The sequence below is a fragment of the Drosophila miranda genome, chromosome 3 (assembly GCF_003369915.1).
Source record: "Drosophila miranda strain MSH22 chromosome 3, D.miranda_PacBio2.1, whole genome shotgun sequence".
In the NCBI taxonomy this organism is placed as follows: Eukaryota; Metazoa; Arthropoda; class Insecta; order Diptera; family Drosophilidae; genus Drosophila; species Drosophila miranda.
In genome coordinates, this window is record NC_046676.1 from 6,149,279 (window position 1) to 6,164,177 (window position 14,899).

At 38.4% G+C, this 14,899-nt stretch overlaps 4 protein-coding genes across 5 annotated transcripts; 2 read left to right on the forward strand and 2 right to left on the reverse strand.

The window, feature by feature from the left end:
* Nucleotides 1-6: 6 nt before the first annotated feature.
* LOC117187714 (THO complex subunit 5) lies at nt 7-2,299 on the reverse strand. Of its 2 annotated transcripts, none has more exons than XM_033390459.1 (6): nt 2,133-2,299; nt 1,279-2,073; nt 1,105-1,217; nt 956-1,043; nt 345-875; nt 7-285 (listed from the first exon to the last, which is right to left on the reverse strand). In XM_033390459.1, exons 1-6 carry the CDS (start codon nt 2,205-2,207, stop codon nt 43-45), a joined length of 1,845 nt encoding a protein of 614 aa, XP_033246350.1. In that variant the 5' UTR covers nt 2,208-2,299; the 3' UTR covers nt 7-42. The 2 variants fall into 2 exon arrangements, with proteins under 2 accessions (XP_033246350.1, XP_033246349.1); XM_033390458.1 differs by having other exon boundaries at nt 345-881; nt 2,133-2,298.
* A 1,814-nt stretch (nt 2,300-4,113) lies between these two features.
* Nucleotides 4,114-7,930, forward strand: LOC117188315 (alpha-catulin). Its single transcript, XM_033391964.1, has 6 exons — nt 4,114-4,507; nt 4,626-4,806; nt 4,923-6,412; nt 6,501-6,818; nt 6,887-7,093; nt 7,785-7,930. The coding sequence occupies exons 1-6, from the start codon at nt 4,478-4,480 to the stop codon at nt 7,905-7,907; spliced, it is 2,349 nt and encodes a 782-aa protein (XP_033247855.1). The 5' UTR covers nt 4,114-4,477; the 3' UTR covers nt 7,908-7,930.
* A 292-nt stretch (nt 7,931-8,222) lies between these two features.
* On the reverse strand, nt 8,223-9,566 carry LOC117188316. Its single transcript, XM_033391965.1, has 4 exons — nt 9,333-9,566; nt 9,037-9,230; nt 8,809-8,888; nt 8,223-8,747 (listed from the first exon to the last, which is right to left on the reverse strand). The coding sequence occupies exons 1-4, from the start codon at nt 9,372-9,374 to the stop codon at nt 8,446-8,448; spliced, it is 618 nt and encodes a 205-aa protein (XP_033247856.1). The 5' UTR covers nt 9,375-9,566; the 3' UTR covers nt 8,223-8,445.
* Nucleotides 9,567-10,085: 519 nt separating this feature from the next.
* Nucleotides 10,086-11,737, forward strand: LOC117188431 (senecionine N-oxygenase). The gene is made up of 5 exons (XM_033392309.1): nt 10,086-10,342; nt 10,440-10,626; nt 10,685-10,856; nt 10,919-11,454; nt 11,525-11,737. Exons 1-5 carry the CDS (start codon nt 10,158-10,160, stop codon nt 11,690-11,692), a joined length of 1,248 nt encoding a protein of 415 aa, XP_033248200.1. The 5' UTR covers nt 10,086-10,157; the 3' UTR covers nt 11,693-11,737.
* The last annotated feature ends 3,162 nt before the right edge of the window (nt 11,738-14,899 follow it).

A 14,899-nucleotide genomic window follows, 5' to 3' on the forward strand; every position in this document is an offset into this window, starting at 1 on the left:
TTTTTGTTACAAAACCATATTCTTATATTTGTTTTTAGGTCCTTATTGTTTGAATGCGTGTACGGAGCCCTTTTTTATGTATTTATATGGACGCAATCGGCATCGTTTTGCAAATGCACTTATATAAGGCTTTTCCTTGGTGTATTCTATAGTCGTCTGCATTGAGCCTTCTGTCTCCAGAAAGATGTCAAAACTATAAATAGTTCGGAAAAGCTGAGCGTACAGAATACGATAATTTGCTTCAAGATGTTGGGGTTGCAATGAGTTGGTCCAGTACTCCATCATCTACAAAATGGTATCAAAATAAGCTTATATATAACGCATGGAAGTCTGAACAAACTAACCTTGATAGCTGCATTATTCTGCGATGTACGGCGACCGTTCCAATGCACACTCAATATCCAGAGTGGCATTTCCAAGGGATAATTACTCGGTATTCGAATGAAACACTCCATTTTGGCAGAGCCACGAACAATCACAGCACGATAGGAATTGTATGTTATGCCCTTATCATCCGGAGAAATGTTTAGTACGTCTGAATTTTGGGCTAGGAATTCCTCGAGAGTGATCGCCGTCCACTGCACCAGGCTGCAAGACAAGGCCGCAGGATAGACATTTTCTTTTAGTACGTACAAATCGATGTCCTTGTTAGTCAGACCACGTATTTGCTGACTTAGATTTAACCAAGAGTTCCAGCGCCGTGTAATGCGAGCTATGGTCTCCCGCATGCTTTTATTCAAGTTCAGCTCATGCTTATACAACATCGAGCTGTTGACTGTTGGTATAGAGCATATACTTTGTAACCAACAGTATGCTTTTCCAAAGTCCTTAGACTCCAGATATTGTATGCATTCCTGTGGTGTCAGATCCTTATTCTGTAACTAACGCAAATATATAATTTTATGGTTCATACATATACATATATAGGAAAATTATAGCTTGTTGCTTGTCTTACATCGTATTGAATACCGGGTATAGGTATTTCATTACCCAAATCGTTTGCAAACAAATGCCGAAGGAGATGCTGAACGAAATTAGTATCCCTAAAAACATGAAAATGTTAAAAATAGTTGCTGCTAAAGCAATTCACTCGCTAAAACTTACCCTTGATGATTTGTATTATTGGAAATGCTCAATTGGGGCCATACTGTCGCACATTTAATTTGTTCGAAATAGCGAATAATCAACACCAGTTGAATCGAGCCAGCAGAGCCAAGCTAGAGACCGTTCAAACGTTAAGGTATTTTTCTATAGTCGTATGTTTTGGTTTAATCTTACCGTGATGCGAATGTGCAGAGGATGAGGACTTAATTCTTTGTTCAAAGGATTTTCCTCAGGTTTTCCCGACAATTCAATGTCCCTTTCAGAGTAGTCGCGCCTTGCTTTTGGGTTTTGCCTTAGGTTTGTCAACTCCTGCATCTGAGCTTCACTTTCATATCCTACCACTTCAACATTGAATGATGGCTCATCGCTCGCACGTTGAAGGCATTGCAGGTTGATGAATAATATATAAAGAGGCTTGGGCAGATATTTGACCACAGCACTAAGCTTCCATTCAACATCAAGAGAAAGCTGCAGTGCATCATGCAGCGGTTTCGTAGCACTCTTTAGGGTGCGTAGAGCTGGCGCGAATGAAACGTACCTATTATGTTGTTTAAGATTCTCTTGTTGCAGCTCCTTTTTGGAGTTCTTCAATGAGCTTTTCTGTTTATCCAGGTCTTTCCTTAAACGCAGTTCACACTCTAAGCGCTGCAAATGCTTGTGGTGCTCCGATTCTGGTTTTACTTTACTTTCTTCAAGTCCCGGCAATTTGGTAAAATACTCAGTGTCTGAGAGCAGGACCAACTTGGAGTCACGACTCTGGAATTTCTCGCAACGCACGATGTCCTTTTTCAAGTGGCTCACTTCGTACAGAAGATTTTGCAATTGCAACCGACTTATGTCCACTTTACATTTTTCCAAGTGTAAGTTATCCCGTTCAGACTTTATTTTCTGTTTAACTTCTCGATTTGCATGCTTTAATGCAACAAATTTCAATGCCGCCGCAGTTCGCAATGTGTCTGAGTTCTGCCCCTGCATACAAAAAAATTGAATATAAGGAACCAACGACTTTGCAGCTTGTTAACACTTACGCTCTTTTTTACTTTTAATATTTCCCCGATGATATCTTCCAGCTGCTGAAACTGCGTATTTAAAATAGCCTCCATTTCACTTAATAATATAATATATTTATTCGGAAGCTAAACAAAAGTGTGACGCGGATTTATTGTTAAAATATAATGTCCGACCATCAGAAATATACCAAAATATACCATAGATATACCGACGAATTCAAGTTCTATTGTACTATTCCCCGGTTTTGATATTCCGTCGAATATTACTAGCTAGGTAGATCTCTCAGTTTTGCCCAGATAATTTTATACGATTGATGAATCAATTTTCTACTTGATTGGCTTAATTTAAATACTTGACTTATTTTCTTGCTACGGCGATTGCTGTTTTTTTCTCCAACAACAATATAGCGTCTCGTTATGATGAAAGCACGAGTTTAGCCCACTTAAGCCCCCTCTATTTAAATAGTTCACCTTCTTCAGGTAAATGGCGGAAAATATTAACGATTGTAAATTCTTCTTGTAGATTCAGGCCATCTTTCATCTGAAATTAAAAATAACAACGCTAACTTTCACCTGAACTGCGCTTAAATGATTAAAATTTCATTATTTTCGGCCCCTTGGCTTATAATAGGTTAATTGTTCTCCGTCAAGGATTCGAAACAATATTTTCGATTTTGATATTTCGTCGAATATTACTAGCTAGATAGAACCCTTAGTTCTGCCCACATAATTTTAGGCCATTCATGAATAAATTTTCTTCAAGATTGGCTAGTTTTTATTCCTTGCTTTTATTGTATTTTGGCTAAAACAAGGCATAAACAAAATAGTTCAACAAAAAAAATAGTCGCAATGTTACTGGTATCTGAAGACATGATGCGTGTATAGGGCTTTGAATACCCTATTTCGTTAATTTAATATGAAGATCCTGTTTTACAAACTGTTTTTAAACCGTAATTAATAAAGAAATTTTCTCATATGTTTTAGACATATTCATACATATGATTTAGTGTCTTGTATATATATATCTCGATCCTGATACCTACACATCCTGGAATGGAAAACATTTTCTTAATTTATAATATCCTTTTCCGTAGGGTATGAAAATTAATGTTGCCGGGAATCATTGTTGTTAACCGGTTATGCACCAATAAATACTCGTTTTTAATCTTCCGTCGAATATTCCCATCTATATAGATCTCTCAGTTTTTCCCAGATAATTTAATACGATTGATGAATCAATTTTGTACTTGATTGGCTTAATTTAAATACTTGCTTTTTTTCGATTTCTATATAACGTTAAAAATGAAATTTAATAGATTGATGAAATTGGCCAAATATACCATTATATACCGATATACCGTCGGTTTAATTTTGACCTAAAAAAATACCGAAAAGTATTATTGTATGTATGGTTTGTACAAAAAATGTATGTTATTTATCGATTGTTGCATTCCGATTTTGTATTCCAGTACACTTCAAGACCATGAACATCTGAAAGACATTTAGAAGATGAGCAAGGCAAGCCTTAAGCCTAGTACCACCAACCATATAGTATACATATATATTTACACAGAGTATCCACTGTTGTGTTAAATTTTGATTTAATTGGTTAAATTGGTTAAAAATTCCAATTTTGAAACTATGAATTGCAATTAGATAGAATGTTTCTACATTCCGCGTTTCCAGTATGTATCGTTGCCTCTCCAGTATTAATCTATTATTACTATTATTTTTTTGCTGATTTAAGTACTAGGCCTTAACTTGAAGTGAAGTCTGTTGCAAGTGCTGCAAAACGACGCTTCGCGTAAAATAATTTGATATAGAAATTTATTCCAACTGGTTTTCCATGATACTTACTTACTTATATTATAAATATTTTTTTTTGCAATTCGAGATTTTAACTCCCTCTTCTTTGCAAGAAACTGTTGCATTTTACAGTACTAAGTTGGTTTTTTGCGCACGCGATTTGCGCAGAACAGACAAATTTTACAAGTTCAAACCGCATATACATAGGATAGGCCTGAAAGTGTATAAGTATATATACATTCGTCTATAGTAAACACGTTGTTTACAGAAAGCTAGCTATATCACTCTAAATTAAACTTTCGCTAGCTAAAATATTGACTTTTCTTCGAGCTTAAATGTAAATTCTCATACTTTACACAGTAACGTAACGTAACGGTATTAGCAAGTGCCAAAACACTTGATTAAGTTTTAATGCAACGCCTATTCAACTGTGCAAACCTATGTAGGTACTGAGAAAAATCAATACGAAGTAAATAAAAATGTTACATGAATAAAATACAAACTGTGCATATTAAGGAAGTTGTGAATTCTTTTATTGAGAACTGATCGTATCTAAAATGTACGGAATGACTCAACCAACAGTAAACGTAAGTTTCAAACCGGCATGCAAATTCATTATGAAGTTAATTTGGCTATAGACCAACTCCATCATTGGATGAGGGATTAGAAAAATTAGCAAATACTTAAAAACTGATTTTGTTTTAGAATCAACGCTTTCGAGTTCGTGATATTGATAACGAGCAAATCATGTCCACTTTTGGAAACATAGGACACCTACTAAACATAGCTGTCGAACGATTTATAACAATAGGAGAAATAATTGCAGAGGAGAACATCGATATAAAGGGGGACATGTACGAGGCTGCTAAAGAAGCAAGAGACGCAGGTACGTTTACGTCAATTACCTTTATAAGCCTTTTAGTGTGAAAGAATTGGCCAATAAGCTTGCCTGTCACTGATATGAGTGGTAAAAAAGTTAACACAATTGATTTTATTCTACAGGAAAATCTATTGAACGGCTATGTGAAATATCCCCGTTGAGTGGTATGGAGCTTCGGCATAATATTGAGCCATTGAAGGACTATGGTGCAATAATCTTAGCTGCCAGGTCTCTGCTCTCCTCGGTTACGAGAATACTGCTTTTAGTTGACATAATAGTTGTGAAAAAATTATTAACTGCTAAGAAACGAGCATCGGAGAGCCTGGAGAAGCTGGAGTCAGTCATGAACTTCACTGAATTTGTGCGTGCGTTTTCTGTCTTTGGCACAGAAATGATCGAATTAGCATACCTCACTGGCCACCATCGTAACTCCGTTAAAGAGGAGAGGCGGCGAGCTCAAATGTTTTCTGCCCGTCAAATTCTGGAAAAGTCAATCGCAATTTTACTAACTTCATCGAAAAATAGCTTGATACACAGTGACTGTGTTATAGTAAAGGAGAACCGGGATACTGTGTTCTGCCAGATACGAAGAGCCATGGACTTGATACACTTTGTCGTAAAGGATAGCATATTCGATTCGGCAAAGCATATGCCTTACGACAAGCAAGCAAGTAACCCACATTATGAGAATGAGAGCATATACACGACAATAAAGCGTATTATAAACCTGATAAAGAGATACAAATTCCAAATGAGTTACTACGACAGCAATACTGAGGGAAATAATAATTCCGATTCATACTTTAATTTCCTTGACGATGATCTTTGGAAGTCAGAAAAGAACCTAGCCCCATCCGGTGGTGGTGGTGGTGGTGGCGGTCGTATCATCAATAACACCAACTTTAGAAAGCATTTAAATTCTGAAAGCATGGACATGCGCGAAGAGCTTACACTGGCGTTTGAGAAGTTGTTTGAGAAAGCTCATGACTTCACAGACTCCCCTTATATAAGTCACAATCATCGAAAGAACATTTTAACCTACTGCGATAACTGCAAGCTGGAGTTTGACATGTATCTTAACGCCATAATGAAAGACCAGCATGAAAATGTTGGAGTTCAGGTGAAAGGTGGTCGGGAGCCGGAGCTCGGAATGCTGAGGAGCTTAGAGGAGCTGTGCAAGCAGCTCGTCATTTCTGTATCGAGCCAGATTGAGGATTTCAATGAATCCCTGAAGATCTGCTCAAAGCTGGTCAAATCTTTCCATGTTCTAGCAACGGCGTACGACATCGATAATCTAAACCAACGTTCTACTAAGTTTCATGACTGCTGCGATCACATATTTGACATTTGCAAGCTTTTGCAGCATATTGCACCTACAGAAAGACTTCAGGTTCAAGCTAAATGCTTAGCTATCAATTTAAGAATCTATGGGCCGCAGGTGTTCATTGCCGCCAAAATTCTTTGGAAATATTCAAACAGCAGTGCGGCAAATGAAAATTTTGAATCATTCTCAGACATGTGGAAGTGGCTGACCAATGAGATATCAATGATCGCAAAGAAGATACTTGTATCAATTAATCCAACTAAGAGTGAAAGAGAAACTGAAACTGAGGTATTTTGGAATATATATTTAGTAATTAGATTGAAACTTGTTCATATACATATATGCGTGTACATATGTACCTCTATTCCTTTCCTAGAAATGTGAAGCGACAGATAAACTATCAAAGTCCGGTGTACCTGCAACAGATGATGGCGAAATGGTCGAGTTTTCGGGCCTTGAAGGCAAAAATAATGGAGATCTAAGCACATATCAATCAAAATGGGGTGATGACTTGTCAGACGACAACGACATATTAAAGAGAGCTAAAAACATGTCAGCAATGGCTTTCCTCATGTATCAATTTACGAAAGGAAATGGTTCTTTAAGAACAACTCAGGATTTATTTACTCAAGCCGAATATTTTGCTGAAGAAGCCAATCGACTTTATAAAGTCCTACGTCACTTTTCATACCAGGTACATGCATACAACTGCCTTAAACCTATGAAGCAGGAAACCGTTTACATTCCTTTTTGAACTTTCAGGTTCCCGCAAGTGACAACAAGAAAGATCTTCTTAACATTTTAGATAGAGTGCCGACTTTTGTCCAAGCACTACAATTTACAGTCAAAGATCACACTGTTGGTAAAGCAGCCACTTTTGTGAAGGTCGATCATGTCATCAGAGAAACGAAAAACCTTATGAACGTTATTAATAAAGTAGTATCCAAGTGCTTTGAGTGCGCAAATAAGGTAACTTAAACTAAGAAAATCCCGTAAAACCAATTATTTTCAGTTAAGTAAAAAAACTCTCTAAATGAAGTATAAAATTTTAAAAATATTAGGGTCATGTTTAGCTGTGATACCAGTTACAGGTATGATTTTACTATTATTTTTTCTAAGGGTAATTACGAGTGTTCATATGGTGCTTGTTATTGAATTCCTATAGAAAACGTTCTTCGATATAAGTCAAAGATTTCGTAAAATACTCGTAGCTTTTCCTGTAATATGAAAAATGCTAAATATTTACCACCAATTTGTTTCAAAGGCAACAGTACAAAACACCCCAAGGCTAGAAAGATTGTATTTTAGGTTAATTTTTATTCGAATTTAGTAGAAGAACAGTACTCCAGTACGACTGTACAGCATCATTTTTAATGTTTCAATATCGTTGTATCAACGATTTACTAGCTAATGAAACCTTAGCTTCAGGATGGTAATGGGAGAAAAATGGTTCGTTAAACGTTACCGCCTACAAGATGAAAATCTCTGAGATAATTTCTGAATATTTCGAATCATTGACTCTACCGGTACGTTCTTAAACCAATATTGATCTGATGTATCGCCAAGTTTTATAAGTTTTTAGTTAAGCGGCTAGCAATGTATTAATTTTAAATTCAAATGTAATATGTTTTCTAAATATTTTGACTCTTTTTTTCCGCAGTACAAACTAAATTTAACTGGAATAACTGGCGGACTTACATCTGGGGCTGTGGGCGGTGAGAATCTGGCTGGTGGAATGTGTGACTCCAAAGGAACGATTAGTAGCAGCGAGGGGAGCATATGACAGTACGGGATGGCTCGCAGAGCCAAAGGAGATGCCAGAAGGACGAGAGTATCATTTTTACTGTTCTGAGCCAGAACAGCTTATTATACGTATTATAGTGTACACTGTTAAGTATTCTTAAATCATACAGTTTTGTGTATTCGTTGGAAATGCTGCTAGCGTTGATTAATGTCAAACTTTTATTAAACATTCAAATTCAAATTAGTTACTTTAACAGCACCATCTTATAATGCATATTTTGTTTCACTGCATTTGAAAAATTAAGGCAATAAAAGTAAAGACAAATGCGTGTATGTATGTAAAAATATAAATTTGATTTTCATAGAGATTAGGAGGAAAGAAAAACTAAATTGATACGTATCCAGATCGAGCAATGCATAAAATGGATCGGCTCCGTCTTCTGAGCTGATGATGCGGTCTTTTTAACTACTGTCTGTATTTGAGTACCTTAATTGTAGTTTTGGTCAACATATTTTATTTACTGCACTTGGAAGAAACAGATAGTGAAAGAAAAGGTTTATAAAATACATAGTTTTCCTTATAGATCGGTTCGTAAAACACTTTGTTCATTTCTCACATTGAACTTAGGAAGATTAGAACTGTTGCAACAATTGGATTTGTCTGCATTGGAAACGTTAAACACTTTCATTGTTACAGTGGAAGATTCTTTTAATTGATAATCCGTTTGGGCAGCAGCGTTCTTAGACTTAAGCAAGTTTTTGAACAACAACAGATCCACAGCGAACAAGGCGGCACACAAAAAGGAAAGCGCTCCAAGCGAATAGGCATACGTTAAAATCTGCTCAGGCAACTGTTCCACAGTAAAAAGTATGAGCAATCCTGCAATAGAATTTCGGTTTATTTATGCATTGGTAGAAGCACCAAGATCTAATATAAGTACCCTCTATGGTGAAGAACAGACATCCAAAACATAAAAGAATAATTTCACAAGTATCATAATTCGAATTTCGTTGAATTATCCTGGAAGGAAAAGGCGATTAGGCCTGACTCTTTTTTACAGTATGTACATATATGTATGTATACTTAAAGCTGAGAGAAAAACAATGGTGTATGCCATCAGTTGAGGGCTGAAATGAGGCAATACAGAGTTGGCATGGAATTAAATTACCTTGTAAGAAGCAACACCGACGAAATGAATGTGAAACCAAGGAAGGTTAGCGTACTGAAATCGTCGCCTTCCTTTGTCCCTGAAATGCTGTTTAGAAGCCTCCATTCCCTTGATTGCTTTTGGTTGCTGACATAAACTCTCTCGGAATGTTTGTCGGACAATCGTTTCACAATTAAAGCTGCCACTGTAGAAATCTGTGAGCAAATAATACAATTATGACCGCTTTAATTCGTTAGAAAAATTCTGTTTTTAAAAGATATATTTTATGGTTTAAAAGAATTTGTAAAAACACTTGCAAGCTGCAGAATTTTTGTACATATACAAGCCGCTAGTCCCATGTTCGCCGTTCTCAACAGTCAACTCTTAACTGAAGTTGCAGCAGTGCAAGTGGAACCCGTGTTACTTTTCCCACATTTATGTCCATTGAGTGTGGGACAAATAACATGCGAGTAAGAAGTTGGTTAGCATTGTTGACTATATGTATGTATACCTACATATATTTGAGAGGAGATATCTGAAAGAATACTCATAGATACGGTAAGAATGGTAAAAAATAAATAGAGAACTTGTTTTCTTCATTCGGCTGTCCAATCGTAAAGATTTTTGGGGATCTAACCATGTCAAAACCAATGGATCTCTACTCTAGTTTTTATAGACAAACGGACATTTGCACGAATACAATATACTTACCCTTGTATTCTCTGGGTACGAACATGAACAAGTATTGGCCTCTGTAGCTAAGATTGTTTTATGCTCTACTGTTATCAGTGAAATATTAGCAATCAGTAAAATATATAAAAACGGACGTTTGATTATTTATGCCGAATGGTAAATACACTTCGAAAATGTATTGCTCGTTCCTTCCATCTTTCTTTTATAGAAAATGTTTTGGTTTTGAATATTATAATAATCTAAAAATAGGTATATAAAAATTAAATTATCATTTTGTATTGATCAAGATGGATCATAAATATAACGTACCCCACCTTCTTAAGGGTATGAAAATAAGGAAGACATACAGCTCTTGATTCGATTTCAGTTTCGTTAAATCAATCAGAGTGTAAAGAGCGAGCTCGGCATATCGCCCGTAGAAACAATTAATCGGAGCTATCTGTAATATAATGAGCTTATGTGTAATTGGTGCTGGTACTGCGGGACTTTGCTGTGCCCGCCACTCTCAATTGCATGGATTTCAAATAACCGTTTTTGAACTTTCTGACCGAATCGGTGGAACATGGGTGTACAATGAGGCAACAAAGGTCAAAAATGGTATTGATGTTCATTCTTCTATGTATGAGAATTTGCGGTAAGTAAGATTACAACATGTAATCCAATCATTAATTTAATCTGTGTTGTGTAAGATAAAAAAGATAAAATGTAAACATTTACCTCTGATTGTGCAGAACCAATTTGCCAAAAGAAGTTATGGGGTTTCCGGACTTTGAAATACCCGAAAACAACGTTTCTTATGTAAGATCAGATGAAATTTGTGATTTTTTAAATCAGTATGCGGATCACTTTAAGTTGAAACAGTATATCAAATTTAATAGCTATGTTATTCGAGTTCTCCAGAAAAATAAAAAGTGGCAAGTAAGTTTTATTCGAACAAATTAGTCGTTACTGTTTACTATAAACCGTTTTCTTTTAGGTTCTTGTCAAAGATCTGCTTACTAACCAAATAGAATTCCAATATTTCGATAAGATCATGGTAGCAAACGGTCATTACCATACTCCAAACTATATTCGTATTCCGAACATGAATCGTTTTCAGGGCGACTATTTGCATAGTCACGACTACAGAACAAGTGGTATCTTCAAAGGCAAGTTACAACTATATATATATACTGAAAAAAATCTAAGTAAACTATTTACTTATATGTAGGTAAAACTGTACTAGTTATTGGCGCTGGCCCAAGTGGTATGGATCTATCCAATATAATATCGAGATCTGCTGCGAGAGTCTCTCTAAGTCACCATTTAAGCGACATTGAAAATACGAAATTTTATGATAACGTTCATCAGAAACCGGATGTGAGAGAGCTTGACGAGAGGGGAGCATTTTTTGTGGATGGATCATACGAAGAATTTGATACCATCTTCTTTTGCACTGGGTACAAATATGCTTTCCCTTTTCTGACAGCAAATTCTGGCATATATGTTGAGGAAAACTATGTTCAAGGCCTCTATAAGCACTGTATTAATATAAGAAACCCTACAATGGCATTAATTGGGCTGCCATTCTACGTTTGTGCCGCACAAATGATGGATATCCAAGCCCGATTTATTCTGAGCTACTATAATGGCTCAAATCAATTGCCGTCCAGAGAGGAAATGCTAAAGGATACACAAACGAGGATGTCGAAGCTTTGGGAAGACGGGTACAGGAAACGCCATGCACATATGCTGGGACCTAAACAGGTACATATATAATAATATCTTTGAACTTGATTATCATAAATTAATATTTACTTTAATTTTCTGCTTTTAGATTCACTATTTCACAGACTTGGCAGAAACCGCTGGAGTGAAGAATATCAAGCCTGTCATGACAAAGTTACATAATGAGAGCAGCAAATGCTTCAACGATAACTTGCTACATTTCCGTGAGGACAACTTTGCGATTCTCGATGATGAAACGTTTGTCAAATTAAATTAGTGCAATGTTCTTAAAACAATAAAGTGATCGCGTGAATGGGCATTATTTCTGCTGATTATTATTATATAAAACAAATGAAAATAAACCTGACAGTTATGAATTTATAACAGCTTTGTTCATTTAATATGATATGTTGATATGATATGTTAACATTTATTTTATTTTCAATATCGAAATGTGCAGGTTTTTAAGTTTCAAATTAAGACAGCACAAACATCGATCGCATCGATAGTGACACTAGACACTAACCACAGTACACATGTTCATAGGTACATATGTAGATGTGCCGCCAGCGAAAAAAAATCAGTTTTCCGTTCTAGTACTTAGAAAACGCTTACAGCCAGGCTAAAATTAGTGAGAATATGCACGCAAAACGCTATGAATGCAGAATCTTGTCAGTCTCTGCTTTAACGCTATCTCAACGAAATTGTGCTTTCCCGTAACCGAGATATATCTTGACAGACCTGAATTGGGTAAAAAAAATTGCAATCTAATAAAAATCATTATTAACGTTTCAAAGCAGCTTGGAAAACTGATTTTTAATCTTATTTAGAGGAAATAGAGTATGTAGGCTATATATAGGGTACAAATTAGAGGTCTGAATAGCAAGAAACCGGCATTCGATAGAGTTCGAGTAAATGAGTGCGATGACTTATAACTCATCACACAACATTCAAACGACTTGTCACGAATTAAGTGGTGAGGGGCTGTTTCCAAATTCCAAATATATATTCTATTCCGGCTTATATAAATTTTAAAATTTTTATATAAATTGAAATTTAAAATAACCAGATCTAGCTATAAGATAGCTGATTTGACAAGATGTTCTTGCTTTGCTGAACAAATACATAGAGTGCATGAAAAAATTCGGATAATTCGAATGTTTGAGTCTATTTCGTCGCATTCATTTCGTTTTGCTCACTCATACAACTGAATGCTAATAACTATGAAGCCATGTCGCATTCAGATAACTGAATTCGTTAAGTCTATTCAATTCGAATTCTATTGGTCTTGTGTTCGGGGGGATAAGAGCCTCCCGCCCCCAAGCTCACTTGGACCTATAAAAGGTCCGTTGTGTTGCCGCATGGGCATGTGCCCCTTCGCGTTGCCCGAACCGTGAAAGCATACTACTGCAGGTTAAGGGCATGTATTTGTATTTGCTGAGCGCTTCTTCGATCGATATGGCCATATCAATCTTGAGACTTTACAGGAAACGGTTTGCTGCCATCTCCTATTGACATTTTGCTCGAACAATTCGTGCGTTAGGAGCCTGCACGTAGCCAAGGGCATCGCTACTTGCTCCCTCTCCGATAGGAGAGGAATCGTAGTACCCTGCCTGGCTAGCTCGTCGGCGGCGTCATTCCCCTCGATGTCCCTGTGGCCGGGGACCCATATAAGGAAGAGATCTAACTGCTCTGCGATCTCGTGCAGAGACCTGCGGCAGTCATTTACAGTCGCTGAGTTCGACGATATTGAGCCTAGAGCTTTGATAGCTGCTTGGCTGTCCGAGAAGACGCACACTAAGTGCGTATCTAGAAGTAGTTTGGAGACGATCGAAATGGCCTCCTTGATGGCTTCAACCTCCGCTTGGAACACACTACAGTGATCCGGGAGCCTGAAGCAATGACTGATGTTCAGCTCGCTGCAGTAGCCTCCGCCTCCCACGCGGCCGTCTAGCTTTGAGCCATCAGTGTAGAAGTGGACCGCATTTGCAGGTCCTGGTTCGCCCATCTCCCAGTCCTCCCTAGATGGGATTGATACCTGGAAGGGCGTCGAGAGGTGATCACTGGGGATACAGTAATCTGTCCTCTCTGGTAATTGCGGGAGTCTCATCAGGATTCCCGAGTGCCCAACCGCGGATGCTTTCCACAGTCTGGCTTCTCTCATTCTGAGGGCGGAAAGTGTTGCCACCTTCTTTCCCATGAGATCCACAGGGAGGAGGTCCAGCACAGTATCCAGGGCTTCCCCTGGAGTAGTGCGTAGCCCGCCAGTTATGCATAGCTCTGCCATGCGTTGAACTCTGCTGAGTTTATTGAGGCATGTCCAAGGCTGGCCACCATACCACCACTCCATAGAGCATGATTGGTCATATGATGGCGGTGTAGAGCCACCGAACTATATAGGGGGTCATTCCCCATTTTAGGCCGATGGCTTTCCTGCAAGTATAGAGGGCCACTGTGGCCTTCTTTACTCTATCCTCTATGCTCAATTTCCAATCGAGCTTTCTATCGAGGATTAGGCCAAGATACTTGGCGTTGTTGCTGAAGACTAGCGTTTCCCCACATAGTCTTGGGGGAATCAGTACCGGAACTTTGTACTTCCTAGTGAAAAGCACCAGTTCCGTTTTAGACGGGTTTACGCCTAACCCGCATTTGTCTGCCCATTTCGACATTTTCGTGAGAGTACTTGTCATGCACTCACACAACGTCTGCGGAAATTTTCCGGAGAATGCTATGGCAACATCGTCCGCGTACGCCACCACACGGCAGCCACCCCCCTCTATCACCCGCAGCAGTGTGTTCACTGCCACGTTCCATAGGAGGGGCGAGAGGACTCCGCCCTGCGGTGTGCCTCTGCTGACAAATCTGGTACACGTTGACGTCCCCAGTGATGCCTCAACCGTCCTGCATTGTAGCATCTGATCGATCAGGCTCACCGTCCTGGAGTCAACGCCCAGATCCGTCAGTGCACCCGTGATGGCGGTCGGAAGGATGTTGTTAAAGGCGCCTTCTATGTCGAGGAAGGCTACTAGGGTGTACTCCTTAAAATTAAGGGACGCTTCGATGATCGATGTGATCGAGTGTAGGGCCGTTTCGGTGGATCTTCCCTTCCGATAGGCATGCTGGGAGTCTGAGATCAGACTGGACGGAATGCACGCCGTTAGATGCAGCCCCAGGAGCCGCTCCATCGCCTTTAGAAGAAAAGACGATAGACTTATGGGTCTGAAATCTTTTGGGGCAGTGTGCGAGGGCTTGCCTGCCTTGGGTATGAATACGACTTTGGTCTGAAGCCAGGTGTCAGGAATGCACCCGTGGGAGAAGATTTCCTCGTAAATTATTTTGAGCCAGTTAATGGCTTTATGTCCCGCGTGAATCAGTTGGGCAGGGAAAATGCCGTCTGGCCCCGCGGACTTGTAGGGTTTAAAGCTTCTGATCGCCCAGGAAATGTTCTCCTGGCTTAGCAGTCTCAGGATGTCATTTGAGGCGA